Source organism: Dermacentor andersoni, chromosome 11 (genome assembly GCF_023375885.2).
Source record: "Dermacentor andersoni chromosome 11, qqDerAnde1_hic_scaffold, whole genome shotgun sequence".
Lineage (NCBI taxonomy): Eukaryota > Metazoa > Arthropoda > Arachnida > Ixodida > Ixodidae > Dermacentor > Dermacentor andersoni.
In genome coordinates, this window is record NC_092824.1 from 34,999,935 (window position 1) to 35,022,931 (window position 22,997).

General features: G+C 46.9%; 1 protein-coding gene across 1 annotated transcript in view; it reads right to left on the reverse strand.

The window, feature by feature from the left end:
* Window positions 1-6,319: 6,319 nt before the first annotated feature.
* wap (DDB1 and CUL4 associated factor wap) overlaps window positions 6,320-22,997 on the reverse strand; it is a 33,427-nt gene continuing 16,749 nt past the window's right edge. Inside the window, exon 7 of the mRNA XM_050167590.3 lies at window positions 6,320-10,326. Coding sequence (XP_050023547.1) covers window positions 10,154-10,326 — 173 coding nt within the window. The 3' untranslated portion in view covers window positions 6,320-10,153. The remainder of the gene's footprint in view (window positions 10,327-22,997) is intronic.

A 22,997-nucleotide genomic window follows, 5' to 3' on the forward strand; every position in this document is an offset into this window, starting at 1 on the left:
TCGCTTTCTTTATGGAGGCTGTGGAGCCGCTATAGATATCTCAGTATTTTTACATACGGCTCGTCTACACCCTGATTCCGTAATGCCTCCATGACTGCTGAGGTTTCTACAGAATCAAACGCTTTCTCGTAATCAATGAAAGCTATATATAAGGGTTGGTTATATTCCGCACATTTCTCTATCACCTGATTGATAGTGTGAATATGGTCTACTGTTGAGTAGCCTTTACGGAATCATGCCTGGTCCTTTGCTTGACAGAAGTCTAAGGTGTTCCTGATTCTATTTGCGATTACCATATTAAATACATTGTAGGCTACAGACAGTAAGCTGATCGGTCTATAATATTTCAAGTCTTTGGCGTCCCCTTCCTTATGGATTAGGATTATGTTAGCGTTCTTCCGAGATTCCGGTACGCTCGAGGTCACGAGGCATTGGGTATACAGGGGTGGCCAGTTTCTCTAGAACAATCTGCCCACTATCCTTCAACAAATCTGCCGTTACCTGGTCCTCCCCAGCTGCGTTCCCCCTTTGCATAGCTCCCAAGGCTTTCTTTACTTCTTCCGGCGTTACCTGTGGGATTTCGAATTCCTCTAGACTATTCTCTCTTCCATTATTGTCGTGGGTGCCACTGGTACCGTATACATCTCTATAGAACTCCCCAGCCACTTGGACTAACGGCCGCTGCTGGCGCCAAATGAGGCATGCCAAGAGCAATCGGCGATCGTGCTTGCCGGTACAGCCATCCAAGCAGCCTGTAGCATCTCGATTGCCATGTACAAGTCGATTATGGACTCGCGCTTCATGATCATACTGAGCAGAATCCGGTCGATCACACGCTTGTGGAAGCCCGACTCGAAGTTCATTATAACTCCTTGGTCGAGGGCAGTGGCGTAGCTAGGTCGTCTGGCACCCGGGGCCCATTGGTCTTCTGTCACCCCCCCCCCCCCTGATGTAGTCGAGGAAGGCGAGGATATCGACAATTTCCGCTTTCAGCACCAGTACAGCCGCCTTGGATACCGCGCACGTTCCCCGGGTCCCCCTCTCCTTCGCTTTCTTTCCCCGAGATCGCGAATGCAGCAAATATAGACGCTGTTTTTCCTGCGCCAAATAACACAGGGTGCTGCACTGATAACGTGTGATAAGCCCATGTGTACATCTTCTGTCAGACTGTAAGGCTTGGCAGCCAATACAAATGCGGCATCGTGAAAAATATGGCTCACGTCACAAGTAACAAAAAATATCTTTATATTAAAGTTTTAATTACGAATTTTAGCGGTAATATTGCATTTGCAAAATTGAAGCCCGACATTCATATCTCGCCCAACAACAACTTCACAAAAATCGTCGTAGGTACTATGGCACGCAGTATTTTGTCTGTGGGCAGCCCTGAACGAAAACGAAAATTAAATTGTTTGTCAGTGACGCTGATCTCCCCACCCTATTAGACAATGCTACCGGCTTCCCCGCTGCGGGGGTGCCAATGCTATGCCAATTACGAGTTCTCTTCATTCTGATCAATAAAGCCTTGTTTTCATTTGCTGCTATATGGACAAACGTGATTATACCAGCTGCGGTACCACCGCAAGATTGGGAACAGAATAGAGCACGCTTCGCGTCGATTCTTGGCGTCACCATCAAAAAAAAAGAAAGAAAAGGCCGCGATGAAGCGCGCCCTAGCGAAAGCTTGCACTACTGTTGGTCTACACTCGCAATGGAGAGGACTAATGGACCAACGTCACTGGCGATCCGGAGCGAAGAACTCGCTCCCCAACTCTGGGCCGTCCAGCAGGTCCACGACGCCGCCAGGAAACTCAACCTCCCGGTTCCGTCGTGGGAAACGCCCACTCCATGAGAGCCCAAAGCTCTCGTGGCCTGCAGGACCTGAATAAAGTTGATTTCCTTCCTTCCTTCCTTCATATTTCTTTCGCTGCTGCCATATACTGGGCGCCGCCCGCAGTGCCAAAGTACTGTAGGTTGTAGCACCCAAAACGATTTTGTTTAAGAAGTTTTTGTTGAATTAATAATATGACTTTGAGTCCTCAATTCTCGAATCGAAGTGTTTCCTCTATAAGTACTAATTACGGGATTATTAAGGATATAGTTATTACTTACTGCCATATTTTTCGTGCTACCGAGTTCCTAGTAATCACAAAAACTTCATAGAATCTCGATCGGGAAATATCCTTACAAAATTCACCTTTTTTTGTTATAAAATTCTGTGCAGCTGATACAGACACTGTACTTGTGACATGAAGACCCACAACAACAACAGTTTTCTAAACTTCCGAGGGTAAGAAGGAAAGCGTGAAACATAACGGCAGGTTTTGCAGCGGCTTCTCGGAGCGAGCGGGAGAGGGGAAGCAAAAGCGAGCCGGACATCGCGGCGGGCCCGCGACTACAGCCTGTCGAGTCATACGCCACCAAACTCTTCGGCCGAACGGAGTCTGAAGACGATCCAGAGAATCCCATTCGCGACGTTTGACGGCCCCACTTATGCAACGTCGCTCTCATCGAACGCTTCACCGCTGGTTGAACGCCCTCTTGCTGATGTCTTTGTTCGTCTTCGCTGCGCGTTCTGAATGGAAGTGGGACCCAAGAGCCCCAACGCCTTACAACGCCTCACTGTATGTTTAGCGACTGCTGCTCCCAGCATGAACTCATAGCACGAGCGCACCCCACATGAAACGTTCCGCTAAGGCGCCTAGTTTAGCGACCATTTCGCGAATTAAATATTTAGCCCGCACATTCGTGCAATTATTTCGTGGGCTGTTGCTAGAGTTGCAGCCGACAATTCTGCGGCGCAACGCATCGAGAGCATGAGCTCAGGCTACTGGATACCGGAGCATTCTTTGCAATTTGCGCCCAGTCAAGCCGGCGGAAAGAAGGGTGTCTTCAGGCGTATATGACACCCCCCCCCCGCTGGCCCCTTGCACCCGGGGCCCACGGCCCCCCGGCCCCCCCTGTTGCTACGCCACTGGTCGAGGGGTTGCACAACTGCAGTGCAGTTTGGCGGCAAGAAGCATAGCTCGATGTTCTTGAGCACAGCGGCAGTGTGGTGGGCCACACAGTTGTCCTGTAGGAGGCATATCTTCCGGTTTTGCTTGCCCAGCCGCTCGTCCCACTCCCGCAGCCATAAGGCGAAAATTTATCTCGTCATCCAAGCCTTACGGTTGGACACACAACTCGCTTGGAGCTTTCGTTCGCCTTTAAAGCATCGCGGTGATGCACTTTTGCCGACCACGAGGGCCGGCATCTTTTCTGACCCATCCATGTTGGCACAAAGCAACACGGTCACGTGGACCCTGCTCTGCTCACCGCCCTGGCAGCGTTCACCTTTGAGGGCCAAGGTTTTTTGCGGCAGCATCTGGTAGAAGAGGGCGGTCTCATCCGCGTTGAACAAATCCTTGGCACTGTATTTTTCTAGCAGCTGTCCAACGTTTGTCTCCACCCATGCCACTGCAGCTTCGCGGTCGACAGACTGCGCTTCCCCGCTGACAGCGCTGCCGACGATGTCGTGGCGCTCCTTGAAACGCTGCAGCCAGCCAACACTCGCCACAAAGTTGTCGTGCCCCATGATGCACGCGAAGTCTCTCACATTGCGCTGCAACAGTGCCCCACTCACAGGAGTGCCGCTTGCTCTTGCGTCCAAATGACCTGAAAACTACCTTTTCTACAGCTTCGAAAGCGGGGGCTCGCAGCTTCTTTCTGTCGCCTTTTACGCCATGTGCGACAGCACCAGTGACAGGTTCTTTACTGCTCAGAATCGTCGACAGTGTGCTCAACGTTATTCCTAAATCTTCGGCACCTTTTTTCTTCTTCACGCCGGCCTCGACGGCTTTCAGCATAGCCACCTTGTTCTCGATTGATATTCTTTTATGCTTCCATTTGCCGTTGCCGTCGTCCATCTCCTCTCTGGCGGCAGCAATTCGCACGAACGAACCGATAGAAACACTGATATCCTTGATGCGCCCGCAGGCAACGACAAGCAAAACCGCAGTCGGGGCTGCCCCACACGCATAGCGGATGAGCCGGCGGGTCCACCAGTTCAACGGGAAGGGCAGGCCGGGAGACGCGCACGTCGCGCTCTATGAGACATTGGCCTGACGGGTACCAAAAGGGCCAGTAAATGCTCGTTGTGGAAGAAAAAAGGTTCGTTCTATCCACTGCGATGTAATTTTAGCTTCGTTAAAACGAGGCTTTCAATACATGGGCATCTATTGCAATTTCAAGGGGAATTACGATTGCTTTGTTATATCCAATAGTTCGTTATATCCCGTTTCGTTATAACGAGGTTTTACTGTATTTGGTGGTGCTGTCGAGCGAGTGGTAAAAATATCTTCAGACACAAGGTACAGCACAATAATAAACTAGGCATTCGTTTTGAAGAGCCTCTAACTGCTTACCTAAGCACAAGAATAAAGCAGCTGGGAAACCTGGGATATAAAAGCAAACGGCGCAATTCAGTATTGACACTCGTGCTGCATTTTATCCATATTCAGCGATCTTAAAGCTCTCTTAGGGAGAGTAAACTACCCCAGTTAGCCAAATGGAAGGGCTTCAACAAAATGTATTCGTATGCTCACTGAGTGCTTTAGCTTTATCATTTGTGTGCATTTCTTCTACTTCAAGTGGGCATGTTGCATATCTTTTGCATATTTTAATGGGTATTTCTTGCAGTAGAAATTTCCTGCAGAATTTTATCGGATGTGCGGCATAATTATCTTGCGGGTATTGCCGTATTTGCCCGAATGTAACGCGACCCCAGTTGTAACGCTAGGGTCGACTTTGCGAGGGCGAAACCGGGAAAAAAAAAGAACACGACTGTAACGAGAGGGTCGACTTTGCGAACGCGCAAGATCAAAGACGCAAAAACGCATACGTAACGCGAGAAACCGAAACTACAGAACACGAATGTAACGCAGGAAACAAACTATGGGAAAAGTCGAGAGCAGCTTTATTGAAGTACCTGCAAACTATGCCTAATCTTCATCCTCGCCACTGATGTCGCCGTCGCTGGACACCTCTTTGTCACTAGTTTCCCACAGCAGATCGTCCTCACTTCCGTCGAGGGCATTTGAAATAGAACATTTCTTAAATGCGCGGTAGGCTGTTTCATGGGACAGCCCGTACCTATAAGGCGCGTCCATTTTGCGCGCCAAGGGGTGCTCGTCGGTCCCTCCAAGGCGACTCGTCGCTGGCGCGCTCTCGTTGGTGTCGTTTGCTCTACCTTTTTCGCGTTTGCACCGCATTCGCGACTCGCCCTGGCCGTGGTTCGCGTATTGGTTGACCGCTGAATTTGAAGCGCGCGACTTTGAAGGTGCAGGTCAATCGACACGCACGTAAATGCGGCACATTAAGCGAGCTTAATAAAGAGTTTGGTGCCTTTCTTAGCATCTTTATACCTAGTATTCGAATGTAACGCGGGGGGGTGACTTATCACTTCTAGTTATGGTAAAAAAAAAGCTCGCGTTACGTTCGGGTAAATGCGGTAGCTTTTTCAGTTTTATTCTGTACCGATATTTTCAAGCTCTAAGAACAATCTTCCAATGCATCTTCTCCCATGACGACTCTTAAATTAGAGTGCAGTTTAATTGTATGATTACCAGTAAGCTATAATGTGACACCCTTTCCACTTCCAAACGTTTTTTTATGTGCTCAGTCAATGCTGCACATTTTATTTGGCAGAATAAAAAGCGCAGGAAGAGTACATCGTGAAGGGTTCTTGGATTCAACCTCGTGCGATGGCTAGGCAGGATGTGCTTAAGCCCTGAAAATGCCCTCTGAACGCTAACTTGTGTGGCCTGCCGCGCTTGCGGTGCTGGTTCTATCAGGATGTGCAGAGTGTGGACGGACGGTGCTGCCGCATTATCTCCCGGCAGCGTCTCCCGTTTTTCTTACCAATGCTTCGAGCAAATAAAGTTCTCTCTTTACCAGACCACTCTGCTCGAAACCTCCATCCCCGGAACTGGTTTGGAATGGTTCCTTCAATTCGTTCTGGTTTCCAAAATGGCGGAAGTATACATGGGTTCGGTTCTGGTTCGACACCCTGATTCGTGGTGCATACTATTCTTGGGTACCGCAACTGGTTCTTAGAATTAATGACATCGTAAATTAATTACACCTCTCCGACACGTGTCAGCATCTTTCTAGGGCTTAAGGGTGAAATAAGCAGACAAATGTCAGTACTCCTCTAACACAATGACACTGCGTCTTGACCTTCTGTATTTGCTCATTGGCAGGCCATGCTGACATTTTTCACAAAGTGAGCCAAGAAGAGCTACAGAAACTGATAGTCAAGTCATGGACTAAAGGAGTCCGATTCTCACAATGCAGGATGTTTTATTTTTTGACGACACTATGAATGCACTTCCACCAAGGTGATGCCACATGTACACAATGGGTCGTCTATGGTGACGAGTACCATCTCAAAGGTGAGGTCACAAAAATAAACAGAAGGCAAAAAGGCAGCCCTTTTGAAATGGTTTGCAGTGGCCAAGTTCTCGGAATGCAAGATGTTTTATGCTTCTATGCTATGAATGCCTTTCAATGGGGTGATACCATGTGGATAATGGGTTGTCTACCCATTATGCACAATGAATCTACGGTGCTACATACCAGTGGTGCCGCAAACACAGTCAACTTCCATAATTTGACATTGACGGTATCAGCGAAAGTGACTCAATTCTCCACCGGCTCAAGTTAAAAGCAGAATGTTCAATCATACCACTGCTCCATTTCGCAGTACATTATTTACCTAACTCTATTGTCCTTCCTAATGTAATGTGCACAAGCTATTATAATGGACACACAAACTAGCTGCATGCCTCCAGTTCTGGCAACTAGAATAGGGACAAAACCTGTAACGTTAACCTCCACAGACCAAAAATTCGTATACACGTAATCACCATCGTTGTCAATCTCACATTCTTTCATCACTGCCTACGGGCCACAACATGCTGTCCTCATTCTGGTGCATTGCATTTGATATTTCAATTTTTTTTAATGACTCCACTACAATCGCAAATGCAATGGTAGATGGCCAATGCCTTGACTAATATTGCCAGTTTGTCCAGCGAAACTTTCAAGTGTCTGGAGTGCCAAAAACGGGACACAACTGTCGATACCAGCTCAGCACATAAAAAGACTTATCTTCTGAATGAGTTTTCATATAGAAAGCCTGCGAGTGACAAGCCATCGTCACCATTCTTTGCAAAAAAACTCCTTCTGTCGCCATGTTCTGATGACAATGACGATGATGGTACACTGCTGCTGACACTGAAACACAGTTCCGTATGGGATTGTAACGTGCAGGCTATTTCCAGGCCAATCGGAAAAAAGGCACGCATTAGAATTGGGTAAATATGATAACTCCCTGGTGAGCTGCATTAACACGTCAAAATCTCCCGAAGGCAGGCAGAAAGTCGACGATTTCCCCTGGTGATAATTTCCCTTCAATGCATTCACTGTCCCCTAGCACCGGCAAGACAGACGATGCACCCACTGCGGTCATGAATGAAGCCGCTAATGAGTTCAGGTGCATGCTTGATGGCCAGACAAATGAAAATTATCCACTGCAGGTCAATTTCAGGATCAATGTAACGAAACAGATATGTATGTGCGCCAGCTGAAACTTTAAATTGGGATCGACTTAACCACCGCTAGAACCATGTTAGTCACACAAGAATGTAAATGTATAAACAAAACACACAAAAGCAGATGTCCAGATGATATCAATCGTCACTGCCCTAGGGCTTCGGCACACTGCAATTCAATGAAATCTTGTCAATAAGGACAAATGCCAACAAACGGCATCACACAGTCTGTAAATGAGACACTGAATGGCATAAAGCATCATAAAGACATGTTGATGGGTGCCAATACATCCACCACACTCTACTTGACTGGTGTTGATGTCAAACTCTCAACGCAGTCAGTCTATCACGGCCCACCAGTGACCGGGTTATCCCATACATTGCAGCGCCCTTCGTGAGATACAGCGCCATCGTCACAGATACTGGCACGGCGCTGTGTCCAGGAACGGCACACAGAACAAAGTCCAACGTCCTGCGTGCCTTTATAGTTCGTCAAAAATGAACTCCACACACGCACGTTTCCCTACCACCGCACAAAAACCCAATGTCCACAGATATTCAGCACTTCTACACAGATCACACGACTGTCCAATGCATCTTTCAATGTTCACTGATACAAGACCCCAGCAAATGCTTGGGCCCTCATGCTAGCCGTCCAATTCAGTGTTCCGAGTCACTGGGAGATCCGCCACATGATCCAGCACTTGCACATTGGGCACTGCCTCCATGGTACAAAGAATGTTTATTGAAAAAAGGTGACTTCCGTGGAGATTTCAAGGTGCTGAGCCACATCTCCGTGAGAACAGAATGTCATGAAAATTTGCTTTGGTGAACAGGTTTTAATGATCGCCAAGGTTCTAGCTTGACCGCACTACTTTATTATGACTGTTACCCTGCACAGAGACATGACAAGAGATTTGCTCTCGCATCGACCTCAAGTCATGAATGAGACGACTTAAATGTTGCCAGATGAAGGACCCACTGCAATACTTTAACATGAAGGGCTGTACACAGAAAAAAAAAAAAAAAGCATCGGTAAGTGCTGTCATCGCACTCACATGTCGGCAAGTAATGATGCGAGAAAGCCTTCATAGAGACACTAGAAAAAAAAAAATAGGCTAGCTCATCTGGCTATGTTACGCTCGATTTGTATAGAGGCTTTTGACAATTGCAGTACTTTACCAATGCTTGCATACTATGGTGAAACTGAAACTAAGTGTGCCTGCGTGGACGCCCTCAGCCGACATGGCGTCAAACGATGAGCCGTGTGCCTTGAGGGAAAGACCCTCGAGATTTGCCGTGAATGCAATGGCAAAAGAAAAAGAGAAAGAAAATTTGCCAGTCATCTTGGCCTTCAAGTGTTTGCTGCCCATGCACCACTTTTAAAACACGGTTGCTCGCACACAATGGCAGCCAGACACCAGCTCCAAAACATACAATAAAACCCAAGCTATACTCGACAGGGGTCATGAGCTATGTAAAATGACCAAGTGTACTGTTGTACTTAGATATTTTGTCTAATGAACCCTTGCATTAAATGACCACACCATTAAAACAAACAAACAGATGGTGCTAGGAAACAGGCTGTACTTACATAGTTTCACATTGCATAACTTAGCGGTAGGCTACTTTGGTTGACAGTAGCGACCAGGCACCACTGCACATATTCTTTACACATTCGCAAGATATGCACAGACTGTTTGAATGCAACAAATGCACATGCGTTTTTTTTACGACTCATGCTTTTTGTGCTCAATTACACTTGTCTGCTGCATCTGAAATGTCCAAGAGCCTACCGTGCAATAAAAAGGAATTTCAATGTCTAAAAGTCTAAAAGCTAAATAAAATGTAAAAAATGACCACATGGTCTCTTTCCAGACAACACGCTGCTGCAGACAGCAGCTTCATCAATTGGTAAAACACAGAAGACATTGTGTGTTTGATCACACGCCCATGTGGCTTCCTCTGTGTGGCACATGACGATGATGATGGTACAACAGATCAAAGCACAATCACACGCTCGGCACACAAGTTACCATGGGTGGCCTGCAGGAGAGGCCTGCAAGAACGAACGGTCAGTTTGGCACAGCTAACCACTTCACCTCGCATTCAGCTGAAGGCTTCAGCTAAATCACTGGCATGGATGCCTTCTTCCTTGTAGAAGTCAACTGGTTTGTCGCCGCCAACGAAAAGTGACGGCGCATACCTTCTAGTGGATCACCACCTCTTCCTTGGTGTTCAAGTAAACACAAAAAAACATCTTCACCACCAGGTTCAAAGAGTGTGTTTTCTTCGGTGCATGCACTTTTGGTGTCTTTGTGCACACCAGACCACGATGAAAAGCCAACGAAACCTTGATTTTTCCAAGTGTCGTGACTGCACGTCGGTGAGTGCTACCAGGTGACAGTTGAGCCAAACACCGATTAGTAATTTGACACAAAAGGCACGTTCGCACATCCATATTCAGTGTTTGAGTTACCGGGATTCTTCACATTGGCCAGCACTTGTGCACTGAGACGCTGAGATCAGATCAGTCACTGGGCAAAAGCCTGGCCACAGTTTCAGACGCGCAGAATCTCCAGGCAACTGTTGTAGCAGATGGCGATCCAGTCGGGCTGGGTGGACGCCCACTGGATTTGGTTGATCTCGCCCTCAGCTGTGTATGCCAGGATTGGGTCCTCGATGGCCCGCGGCATCTGCTGGATGTCCCAGATCAGGGCCTGGTGGTCGTCCGCTGCAGCACACCAAGAAGCACAGTCGTCAGGCAGTCATTGTTATCATCATTGTGGTCGGATTATATTTACACAATGTTTCACAAACAGCAGGAAAACCTGTGAAGGCTTAGGTAGACTTGCCTCACTGCTTGCACTGGTGACCAGACTATAGCGTGTCGTATGAAAAGATGGAAAAGTCACGTAATTAACAGTACTAAGCTTTAGTTATGCCACGCAACATTAATTGTAATACTTCTAAGAAGTATATTATGATGTAATTATTACATAGAGGACATAGCCAATCTGAGCCTACATTTATACCAGCAAATTTCTGATACCAATGACCACGGTGCACTGCTTGAGCTTGCGACCAAAACATAGTGCGATGCATACTGGAAGCACAAAGGCACAAGAACAATATGTGACTTGACGTAACCTTACACTAACACGCTGTAGTTGTGATGCATCAAGCATTTGATTTGTAGAAGGCACTGCACATCGAACACACAAGCACTACAAAACGAGTGTTGTGAGACCTTGACCAACACGCTGCTTGCTCAACTACTGCAGCTTTGACTCTAAGCATGAGAAATGGGGTCTGCAAATCAGTGGCAACATAAGATTTAGGTATGAGCTTTGGCCACAAAACAACACTACCCCTGTCATCCATGCCCCCAATCTCCAATACATATAGTAAACCCTCATTATAACAAAGTGAATGCAACAGCGAAAAAATTCGATACTAGTGACAATTCGATAAAAGGGACTACCCCTTAAAAGCTAAGAAAGCAGTGCTAAAATAGCCCAACAACTCTGCGGAAGCCAAATACGGGTTAAATTACATCCCAGATCGGGATGTAATTTCTCGGTTACAGTTACAGCCCCTTTGCGCAGGATATGGGAGGGACACAATCACAGTCAATAATTTTGATACAAATCGTGATTGAAAGTGGTGGTGTGACACTGGTATAAGTGTGAGATATTCAATGATGCAAGCTTTTATTAAGTTGCAAAAAAGGCAGTCAGTTCGGTCTGCTCGGTGTTTCTGCCGGGCACGAGTAATGCTTGCTTCAGTTTGTTTAAACACTGGATGAGGTTGTGGTCGCCACCCACGTATTAAACTTTGTTTCACAGCAGCCAGAGGCTTTCCTGCGTCTGCTCGACTGTTGATGTATCACGAGGCTGTTCGTCCATTTGCTCTTCGTCCTCATCGGGGCCACCAAGAAGCAAGTCTACTATTTCAGCCGCTATATCTGGGACGATGACAGGAACATCACTCAGCCAGAATGAGTCAAAGTTGCCTTTCACCTCTTCGCCAACGATCCTGTGTGCGCGTCCATAGAGATTGTTCTAAACCTGGTGATCGTCGTCAGGCTCGCCTAAGTGCAGCTGGGAAAAGCCGGCATGCACAAAACACTTTGCAGTTGCCAACTCTTTCCAAACATAGTTTAACAAATGTATGGAACCAAGCAGGTCAATGTTGTAGCCCTTGTTAGCATCATATGCAATGAGTATGTGTTGAAAAAGACTCTTGCAGTGTAGATTTCACATTTTCTCAATAATGCCCTGATCCATATGCTGCAATATCGTGGTTGTATTCACTGGCAGAAACTCTAATGTGATCGCTTTGAGATTTTCAATCTTCCCATGACTGGGATAGTCGTCAATAACGAAAAGCATATGGCAGTACTCTGCCTTGAACTTGCAATCGAGGAAGCGCACATATGCCTCGTAAACAGCTGCAGTCATTCAAGCTAGTTTATTGCTTTTATATATGCAGTCTTTAGGCATCATTGTGTTAATTTATTTATTTCATTGTATCCTCAAAACTGAGGTATTACAGAGGTGAGTGGGTAAAAGCATACACATAAGTAGATAACAAAGCAGCAAAAAGTGTTTATTAATACAGCAAAATTGATTAGTTAATTGAATCTGGAAGCGATGATATCTGACCTGGCCAAACAAAACTTTGAGTTGTCATTTATTGCCACAACTGTGCCGAGAAGGTGGTTCCATTCCTGAGAGCTCCTGCGAATAAGTCATCTATGACAGGTTTTGGTGTGGCATTGAATTATTCCAACCTTATAGCTATGATCAATGCGAGAGGAAATGTATAGAGATGATATATGGTGGAATTGTGGAAATATAGTTTATGACATAAAGCAACGTTAAAGCACTTTTATTTATTCATGTTACCCCTAACGGCCCTCACGGGGAGAGTATTACACAGGGGGGGATACAATCATTAATAATGCTGTACATATCAGGAAAAGCAACAATACATACAGCAATAATAAAGAACAACAATGATAATGTAAAGCATAATACGAAAGGAAAAGATGAACAAAAGAACAATGAACAAAATATTATTACACATTTCCATCACAGCGAAGTAAATCTTGGAATTTTTTTGTCAGTTTCTGTGGCGATGTGCGATGGCAAATTGCTCCACTGAATGATCGTGCGAGGAATGAATGAGTTGGCATGAGAGCATGAATGGCACATTATGGGCTTAACTTTGAAAGAATGATCGTATCGTTGAAAGATGGCATGGGGTGACTGAAAGAAATCGTTGTGAAGAGATGGATGGTGATAAAGCTTATGGAAAAGTGTTAAATGAGCAAGTTTACGGCAATAGGATAGGTCTTACAGCTGGGCACACTTTTTTAGTTCTGAGCCGCCTGTATAGGATGAGTACTCTGAAAAAATAAAACAAAGTGCATGGCTCTGCAAGGATTCGATGTTACAGATAACGTAGCCTTGATTGAGGCCCCAAATCGACGCAGCATATTAAATTTTAGGGCATATTAGAGCAACATAAGCAAGCAAGCTTTTTTTACTTGGATAGGAGCATGTTTGAGGTTACATTTAAGAAGACCAAGGGTGCGATCTTGTATGCATTCCAAAATCGAATGGAGGCGGTTCGTTCTATACGTCACGAAATACGAAATAGGCAGACTGTTACGTTGCGTTCGTCCAATAGCAGACGACACGGAATGATTGACAGCAGCAATCACGTCACAACTGACGTCATGGCGTTCGTCACGGTTCAAATTGACCAATCGTGTGTGGCTCGGTGGAACGAACCGCCTCTGTTCTATTTTGAAATGCGTACAAGATCACACCCCGAGTGAACGGTTAGCAGATGCAAGGGTGAAGTCGATATAGTGATGCCATGTTAAGTCACACTGAAGGTGCACCCCAAGGTACTTATAAGTTGTTGTTAGTTCTACAGCACTGCTATTACGGATGTGAAACATCCGTAATGTATGTGTTTCACGATAAGTGAAACATATATGTTTTGTTTCAGAAACGTTAAGGGTCATTAACCAGGATGAGCACCATGTGCTTACTGCATCGAGGTCAGTTTGTAGGCATTGGCAGTCAGTGTCATTGGTAATGTTACGGTAAATTACACGATCATCAGCAAAGAGTTGAACTCTGGCCCCTACACAGTCAAGCAAATCGTTAAAGGGACACTAAAGGTAAATACTAAGTCGGTGTGGACTGTTTAAAGCCCTTCCAGAAACATTGCAATGCTTGTTTCGTGCCAAGAAAAGACTTAGTTTACGAAAAAATTGCATCTGAAGAGTCCGAATTCCTTTTTCGAAATTCAAATCTCCCGCCATCCAACCGGGACAGTGGTAACATTGCATACGCCATCACCACCCTTTGCTGCTGTCGATGAGTAAAACAGCGCCCGACAGATGGAGGTACCGAGCCAAGAGAGAGTGGTGGATTCACTGCTGCAGCTGCTTTTTGGTTAAGTGGCGTGGAATGTTCGAGCATCCTGCAACATCACATGGAAGTTGAATTCGACATCACATGGAAGTTTGTGCGAGTTTTGCGAGCCAGCAAAACCAGCGCAGCCCTACGTAATCAGCAAAGTAGTGAAAAGCGAAAGCCTGGGCGGCGCAGGGTCAAGTGAAAACAAAACATGTCGTCCACCTGCGTCGTTGTCAACAGTAAATTGAATGAGTTTTATTTCATCCTATAATACAATACAAGGATGCTTTTTCAACGAGTAGTTGAGTACTAGTGACAGAATTTAACTGAGGAGTACTTTCGTCATCGGACAAGTGCTTGAGTGTCCCGGGGAGTCTCTTATCATGTCCTGCATTTACCTCAATTTCTCGTTTAGTAAGGCTCCGTTCACGATAATACTGACACCTTAGAGATTCTCGAGCCCTAATCTATCACTTTAGCTTGACTTAGTATTTCCCTTTAGTGTCCCTTTAATATAGATTAGAAACAGTAGAGGACTGAGTACGCTTCCTTGGGGTACACCAGATGCCACATGAGCAGAAGACAAGTAAGAATTTTTAACAGGAGTGAATTGAGTTCTTGACGACAGAAAGTCTTTAATCCAGGCGAGCATATTAGGGTGGATGCTAAGCTGTGCTAATTTCGGTAGAAGACTCGTGTGAGGGACCTGATCAAAAGCCTTTGAAAAATCCAGAATACTGCGTCGACCTGAAAGCCTGCGTCAAGTGACAAATGCAAGTTGTTAACAAGGCCAGCAAGCTGACTGTCACATGAAAAGCCCTTGCGGAAGCTGTGCTGATATTTGAAAATAATGTTATAACCTTCGTGGTAGGTAATTACTTGGCGATGAATGACATGCTCAATAAGTTTACAAATGGTGCTGGTTAGTGAGATGGGTCAATGGTTAAGCGGGGAAGAACGCTCTCCTGACTTGAATACAGTCACCGACCAATTTTTTTTTACTCCCAAAACTCGGACATGCTCAATTATTCGGTCTGCTTAGCGGCACCGCCATTCTCCCCATAGACCATAATGCATAACAGCTGCCGAAAGTTCGGACATCTTGCAACCTCTCGTCTGATTTTTCGGACACTCCTTGAGCCAACTAGATCGAGAGCACCATGCACCGACTCTCACCGGTGCACGGTTCGACTTGCTGAACGCCATTTTTGTTTTGAACGGAGCCTCCTTGCTGACCCACGAAGTGGCGCTACTGCTAATCCCTGCTCATCATCATCATTTCTGCCTGGTTCGTGGCCACAGCAGTTCCGGTCTCAGCTTAGTAAGCCATGTCAAGACAATCCAGCAGCTAATTTGTTTCTTTCTTCGTGCACAACTCTGCGAGTAGGCCACATTTTTCGTTTATGCGACTGGTGTCAGCGTGACGGCAAGGTGGTGTTTGCTTTGTGTGATGTGTCAAGTTGCGGTGATCCAACGCGGCATATGGAAACATTGCGTCGTCTAATGGCGCCGACAGTGCCCGCACAGACTCCGCTGGGGAATGCCGGCAAGCGGGTGCCGAGAGGCCTAGGATTTGTCACCTTCCGATGTGCTCCCTACTGACGCCGAAAATTCTCTGCCGAGACCTGCGCAGTGGTTTCATTGCGATTCCTTACACCATCTCATTTGACAGTTTCACAGGTGCTGACACTGCTGTACGGACATGCGCTGAACTCGACGACAGCGAGATCATTTGTCAGGTCTCTGCTGCACCGTCGGACGATGACTCCGAGTTGGAAGATGGCACACCATGTGCTATGCTGCCGTTGCATGTACAAGCAGTGACTGTGCTTTCAGCCGCCTATAGTGACTGTACGACCCTTTCCGAGATTCAGGCTTATTTGACTGCACGTAAACGGAACAGTGTGCAACGGCGCATTCACGATTTCTTCACGCCTACTGCCGAGCCCGAATAAATGCGTGGAAATAAAGGATTTCCTTTTTTTTTCTTAATCTGCTTTTTCTGACATCTGTTTATTCGGACATTTCCACAGTATCCGTGAGGTCAGAATAAACGCTCGGCGACTGTATAGGTATTACTCTGGCTACGCGCCAGTCATTGGGAATTTGCCCATTTGATAATGATTGTGAAAACAGACAGGACACAAGACCGAAGAAATGCTTTGTGATGTACTCTTAAGGATCTTATTGTTAAAGCCAAGGTCGTCCGAACTACTAGTAATATTAACATTGTTTAAGAAAGCCAAGATACCAGCTTCATTAATACCTATTTGAGGCATGCAAATGTCATCAAATATATTTCATTCGGGAGATGAACTAATATCCTCGTTGGTAAAAACTAATGAGAAGGTTTCATTAAAAATCTGAGCACATTCTGAGCCGTTACTGTTGGTAAGCAAAATGTCAGGATGAAAGCTAGGGTTTATGATAGTCTAGCTGAAAGCGGACGAAGTAGCAAGGAGTTTTTCGTGGAAGTTATGCTTGATATGGCGGCTATAACTGAAATGCGCAGCATTCAAGTGGTTGAATAAGGGTTTTGAGGTGCAGGTCCCAGATGAATGAGGCATACTCAATTTTACTCCTAATAAATATTTTGCACAAGATTAACTTTATTGATGTTGGAGCAGAAGAAAAATTTTGGCAAATATAAGCTAGCATGCAGTTAGTATTGTTAATTACCTCATCCATGTGAAATGGCTAGGAATATGTTCAGGTTTTGTGGGTGCCTAAATATTTATAGGAGGTTACGACTTCTAGGGAAGTAGCATTAAGGTAATAGTTTGGCAGAAGAATACTGCTGCGAGTTACATGGATACATTTACATTTAGTTACGTTAGAGGGCCCCTCACCAGGCCCCACAGCAAATTTTGGTTATACACTGGAAGTTATTATGTGTCCTCTAGGGAGCATTCTGCCACAAAAATGTTCCAAGTCGGCTCATTAATAACCGAGATAGAAATATTGCAGTTCTGTGAACCCATGATTTCAGAAGGTGGGCTCCACTGCCAAGCAAGACGCTCTATCCACTCGCCCTGTCTAGCCCTCGCAAGCGAAATTCCTTCCCTGCGTTCTCCCATACCAGACCTCGAAGATCATGTGACGCATACGTCACAGGCCCTGGCAATATTTCTTTTTTGTCCTCGCTTTTTTTTATCCGGCTCTACGCATTTTTGCTGACGGCATCGCACGCGAGCTGTTGTCTCATTCACGCAGCTCACGATTTTGCGTGCTGTGGATAAGGAAACATGATTAGCAGTATAATTCAGTGCTATACGAATACTGTGGCAGAAGAAGTGGATCACGTGCTGTAGCACGGTAGAAAATGGCATAGTTTCGGTACCTACGCACGTGACCGCACGACCGTGGGAACAAGCAGACGAAGCAGAAGTAAATCTCTATTGCTTCAATGCGACGTAAAACGAAAAACACGCAAACATTCAGTTTGAGTTTTATTATTTCTCTAAACTTCAATTCATCAATTCAAGCAACAGATCACACAGATAACAGATGTCTTGAATAATTCTCGAAGTCATGTGTCACCACAAGCGATATCACACTGCGGACATGACTACGTAGCCGCAGGCACATGAGTACGTCATCCTCTGGTTTGGAGCGAGGCGGCCGCGAGGAGAAGGAAAAACGGCGTTCGGTTTGAAATTTCAGATCTTTCCGCGGTGCGCAGCGATGTACTTTGCAGACACAATCGTTATCACTCAATGTATGCTCTGTGCTTGTAAGCTCAACATGGTCAGACATGATGAGGGGCCCTTTAAGTTGCATTAAGTAAATGTCACACCAGTTAGAGATAGCGTTAATATCGTATTGTAGGAATTTGTTATCAGATTTGTCCAAGATTTCACGGAGGATAACACAGTCATCTGCGAAAAGGTAAATGTTCGAAAAAACGTCACTGGGTAAATCATTAATGTAAATTAGAAAAAGAAGAGGGCCTAGAACTTATCCATATGACACACCAGTCTATTAGGTTAAATGGGGACATATAGTTATTAGTGTTGTGGAAGCATCGATGCTTCTCCACGTTCCCCATTATCAACAAAGGAAGCATTTCCTCACCAGTCCCATTTGCACCGAGAAGCACAGTAAATGCTCCTTGCTTAATTTGCCTCTCGATGGGGGTCCACCTGGTGTACGTAAATGTATGTGTGCTTCAGTAACAATTTTTTGTAAAAGAATGCAGCCTTGTCTAAATGTCTTTCTCTTCATGGTGCTGAAGTAGTGAGCTCAGCCGATGCTTGCATCATCCCTCATCAGCGTCACGGTCTACGGTGCGAGGATGCACGACTCTCACGTGTCCCCTGATATGTTGTTTTCTCGCCTAGCTCCCGTCTCCTGTAATCCGGCTTCGCCGCACGGCTTTACTCGCAGTCAGTATGCTTGCAGGGTAGTACGAGAAATGGTGCAAGTGTTGCTCTGCTAACACCACCTAACGACGGGGTTACTTGGGCGCGAAAAGGAGAAGGCTCTTTGGCTTGGGGTTGGCAAGCGGCGCGGACGATCTTCGCGTGCGCTGATCCATGCTTCTGTGAGACCGTCACGTGAGGCCTACCCCGGGATGGACGAACACGATCGTTCGAATGCGTCACCATTCGTGTGACCGTATGCACGAACGACCAGGTGTTGGTGTCCAGCATGGGGCGAACACATTCGCTCGTTATCCAGTCGCGGTGAGTCGGACTTCTGCGATTTGTCGTGCGCCCATCGGCATGTTTTGTGGATAGCAACTCGGCTAGCAGGCATTCGTCTATGAAAGGTGCAATAAATTCCCTTGTGATTGTTTGCACTACTGTGTTGTCATTCCTTTGTCCCAAGAGCATGGATGAGAACCCCACATCTGGCTGCCCAACGTGGACTTCTTGGGGCATCAGATGATACCTTTAACAGTTTTGCTTCGTTCGAGACCTTTGTTTGAACTGAAGCGTAGGGCTAGCGTGGATTTTGATCGCTAGCGTTGGCAACGTGCTTTCTTGAGCGAGGTGACGGTGGCTTTAGTGTGTTTGAACTTTGCAATATGCTAAGCCTTTTCCCAAATGATTTTTTTTAAAATGACATTCGCCGGTACGAGAGCCACGTGTCCACATTCCTGAAAGAGCGAGGCTTAGCGCCCGCAGAGCATTGGAAAGCCTGAAGCGAGTGAATACGGAAGCCTCGTGGGTGGTCCGAATTTCTTCTGTAAATAGCTTCTTCTCGCTCCTTGACTCTGATGAAGTCACGGCTCTGGGAGCCAGGTGGCTGCAGGCCACGGGTGCCGCTACGGGCTGACTGGTATTGCGGCCTGGCACCGGCCGCTCCGACAACGTCTGGGACGGTGGGTGCCGTCAACTCGGATGCTGTGTGCACCGAGCGGAGTAGGACCACCTCACACCTAACGTTGCCTCATGGCTGCCTGTTTTGCGCCCATTTTGGGTGTTGTTTTTTGGATTCCGGTTGTTGTCAGGGTACCGACACTTTAGGCCTAAGGCTTTACGAAGCTGCCTGTCGCTGTGGAGGGACACAACCTGGTGGACCGTGGCGTTGAGGTGTTGCACTTTGCTTCCCTCATTCTGGTTAGCCTTGCACGAATTGAAATTACTCGTTCAACTCAAGGAAGCGAGCTTCGTTCATGGAAACTTAGCAATTGAGTAGCCACCTGATCTTTTGCTAGCCGAATTGACCATTGTACCACGTGGGTGATGCGCATGCAGAATTACTTTCCCCTGCACTACTATAGTGTTTGCTGAGTACGTTGAGTGTAAGCAGCGTGAGTGGAGTCGCCCCTCGTTTGCTGTCACCTGCACATCATCTGTGCTGCTGCCCCGGACTACAATCGAGCCACCCTGAGGCCACTTCGGTGGCTGCCAGTATCCAGCTCACAACCCTCGGCGGCTGAGAAAGGAGCCGGCGGTCACCAACAGCTACTGCAGCTCTCGCCAGCAGGGCGCGAGCGACGCTTGCTCGTACCGACTACTGCGTAACCATTTCCGGAGTCCTGGCCTGGAATCGTGGCGTCGACTCTGCAGAGCTGCTGTTGTGACCAGCGGACGCCAGCAGTGTACCCCAAGGACAATGTCGGCTCGCATGTTATGGGCAGCGTGTGGACATTTCCTCAGCGCGGCCACTGTTGCATGTACTTCCTTGTTCGCGAAGCACGCATTGATGTTAGACCGTGTGCCATGTTTCGCCGGAATATGTAGTGATTTAAGGTTGGGGGGATGTGGGGATGCGCGACTCTCACGCGTCCTGTGATATGTTGTTTTCTCGCAAAGCTCCCATCTCCTGTAATCTGGCTTCACCGCGTGACTTTACTAGGCCGTCGGTATGCTTACAGGGTAGTACGAGAGATGGCGGGAGTGTTGCTCTGCTAACGCCCCCTAACGGCGGGGTTACTTGGGTGCAGAAAGGAGAAGGCTCTTCCTCTTTGGCTCGGGATCGGCAAGTGGCGCGGACGTTGTGCGCGTGTGCCTATCGATGCTTCTGCGAGACCGTCTCGCAAGGCCTACCCTGGAACGGACGAACACGATTATTCAAACGCGCCAACGTTTAAGTGACCATACGCACGAACGACCAGGCGTTGGTGTCCAGCATAGGGCAAACATATTCACTCGTTATCCGGTCGCAGTGAGTCGGACTGCCGCGACTTGTCATGCGCCCATCGGCATGTTTTGTGGATAGCAATTCGGCTAGCAGGAATTAGTCTATGAAAGGTGAAATAAATGCCCTTGTGATTGTTTGCACTACTGTATTGCCGTTCCTTTGTCCCAAGAGCACGGATGAGAACCCCACACCGGCTGCAATGTTCATCAACAATTGGTCTTGAGGACTTGCCATGCCGTCAGTTGAATCGTTCAAGCAAGCTGTTGCTGCATTTAAAATCTTGCTTGCCCATTTGGAAGGCTAGAGCTTCTGCTTTTGCGGTAAGTGCAGGTCCATTCACGGGGAGGTTCGCTCTTTTGGTATTCAGTTACTCAAGAAAGCACTCTTCCCTTCAGGATACTTGGAATCACGGTTACGCTTTTGAATGACTGAGAAGCTCTTCTCGAAGCCGTCTGGTACAGCTTCCTTGTTCTTCAGCACAGTCGTCCGAGTTGAACACGGAACGCTGAATTGCTTTGAGTATTCACACTTCTGCAGGTCACCCTTTTCCATCTCACGTATCAAAGGAACTTTTCATTCTAAGGTCAGGCACTTTCATAAGGGGACTGGCGGTGCCATTTCCAACTAAAGACCACAAAAGCCCACGTGAGACAGACGTACTAAAGCAATGCAGAAACCATGCATTCACAAAGTCTGCACTGGCTGATTCCCACGCACATGCAAGCACAGAGAAAGTAAAAGTGGAAGGCAGCATGAAGTAACATTTGTCTGTTCCATTGTGCACTTTGCATACTACATTTGAACCCGGCTATATCGAACTCGCAAAATAACACCTATCAGTTCGATATAGAGAATAATTCGATATAAGCCTTCTAAAGAATTGGATGTCATAAAAGCACATACAATTTATGAAATCACTTTATTGACGAAACAGCTTAGTTTCGCATGAAATAGTCCTGTATTTTCTCCTGCTTGGGCAGTTTCGCTGCGTGCGACGCACGCACTTCTTCACATTGTTTAAGGAGTCGGAGCAGCTGACGCCGCAACCTTTCATATTCGCGCAGAAGCACCGGACTAGTGCGAGTGCACCAATCACCTCAGAGGACATGGGCAAAGAGCCGTGGTTGCTTGCCTCATTGTGCCCACTTTCATTTGTGCTTAGTACGATGTCGGCAATGTAGTCTTCATTTTCGGGCTCTCCTGTGGTCGCGACGCCATCATCTGCACTCACAAACTCGTAGACTGTCGATTCGTCAACGGCTTCTGAAAATTCTGACAGCTCGGTCCAAGCTTCAGCAACACCAGCAGAGGCTTCGTTGCACTCATCAGAATTTACAGACATCACCAGACACGTGGAAGCCAGCACGTCTGAAACAATTTCGGACGAACCAGTTGTACACGGCCATGCGTACGCGTCGGGTGCCACGGGCACCCGGTCACGAGTTTGTCCGCTTTAGCTCTAATCTCCCCTTTATTCTTCAAGATCATGCTGAGAGTGCTCCTCGGAATCTTGCATACTGTGGGGCATCCGACTTCTCACTGCGTTCAACCCAATTTATGATTTCGAGCTTCAAAGCAAAAGATGAATTCTGCTGCTTCATCACGGCAACAGTGCGGGAGAAGGCCCACAAGGCGCAAACACATGAACCCGAAAAGCAGCGAGACAACTCGCACTTGTGCCATCTTGCACGACAAGGGCCCAAGAGCCTCTGATTAGCTGCCTGAGCAAGTGCTGCGGACGGGCCAAGATCTTGTTTTGCAGGGGGTGTCGACGGCTCGCTCAATGCAGCGCAGTCAGGGTAGGAAGAGCGATTGGATAGAGCCGCGCCCCGGGTTTCCCCGCCACCACGAGGGAAAGCCAACTTCTGGGGGCATTTTCCCGCAGCTTGACGTTCGATATATCGGGAGTCACTGCTATTTTTGTTCGATGTAAGCGTAACTTTTGCTATGTATACTTATTGTAACTATACCGTGTCCAGAAATTGTTCGATATAGAAAATAATTTGATGTAAACTGGTTCAATATAGTCGGGTTTGACAGTACTTCCACAGTGCTGTAGCTGTGGCACCATGGTGCGCTCGTTGCCACTGATAACACGTGGAAAGCTTTGCTTTCTACGCCGAAGACATGTGGCTCCAAAGACATGCGTGTGCCTTTGATGCCAGTTCAAAAGTCCCCAGCAAGTGGGAAAAAACAACATAAGAAACAAAAGTTTAGTTGTCCTACTATATGTCAGATGGTGCAGCGTGTTCGTGAACAGCACTGAAGGTCTTGATAATGGCATGTGAAATCATCGTTAGGAGGCTGACGATGCCCTATGGGCATGGTAAGGTAAGACTTAGGAATGCAAGTGGATGTTGTCAAGCTTTCTTGC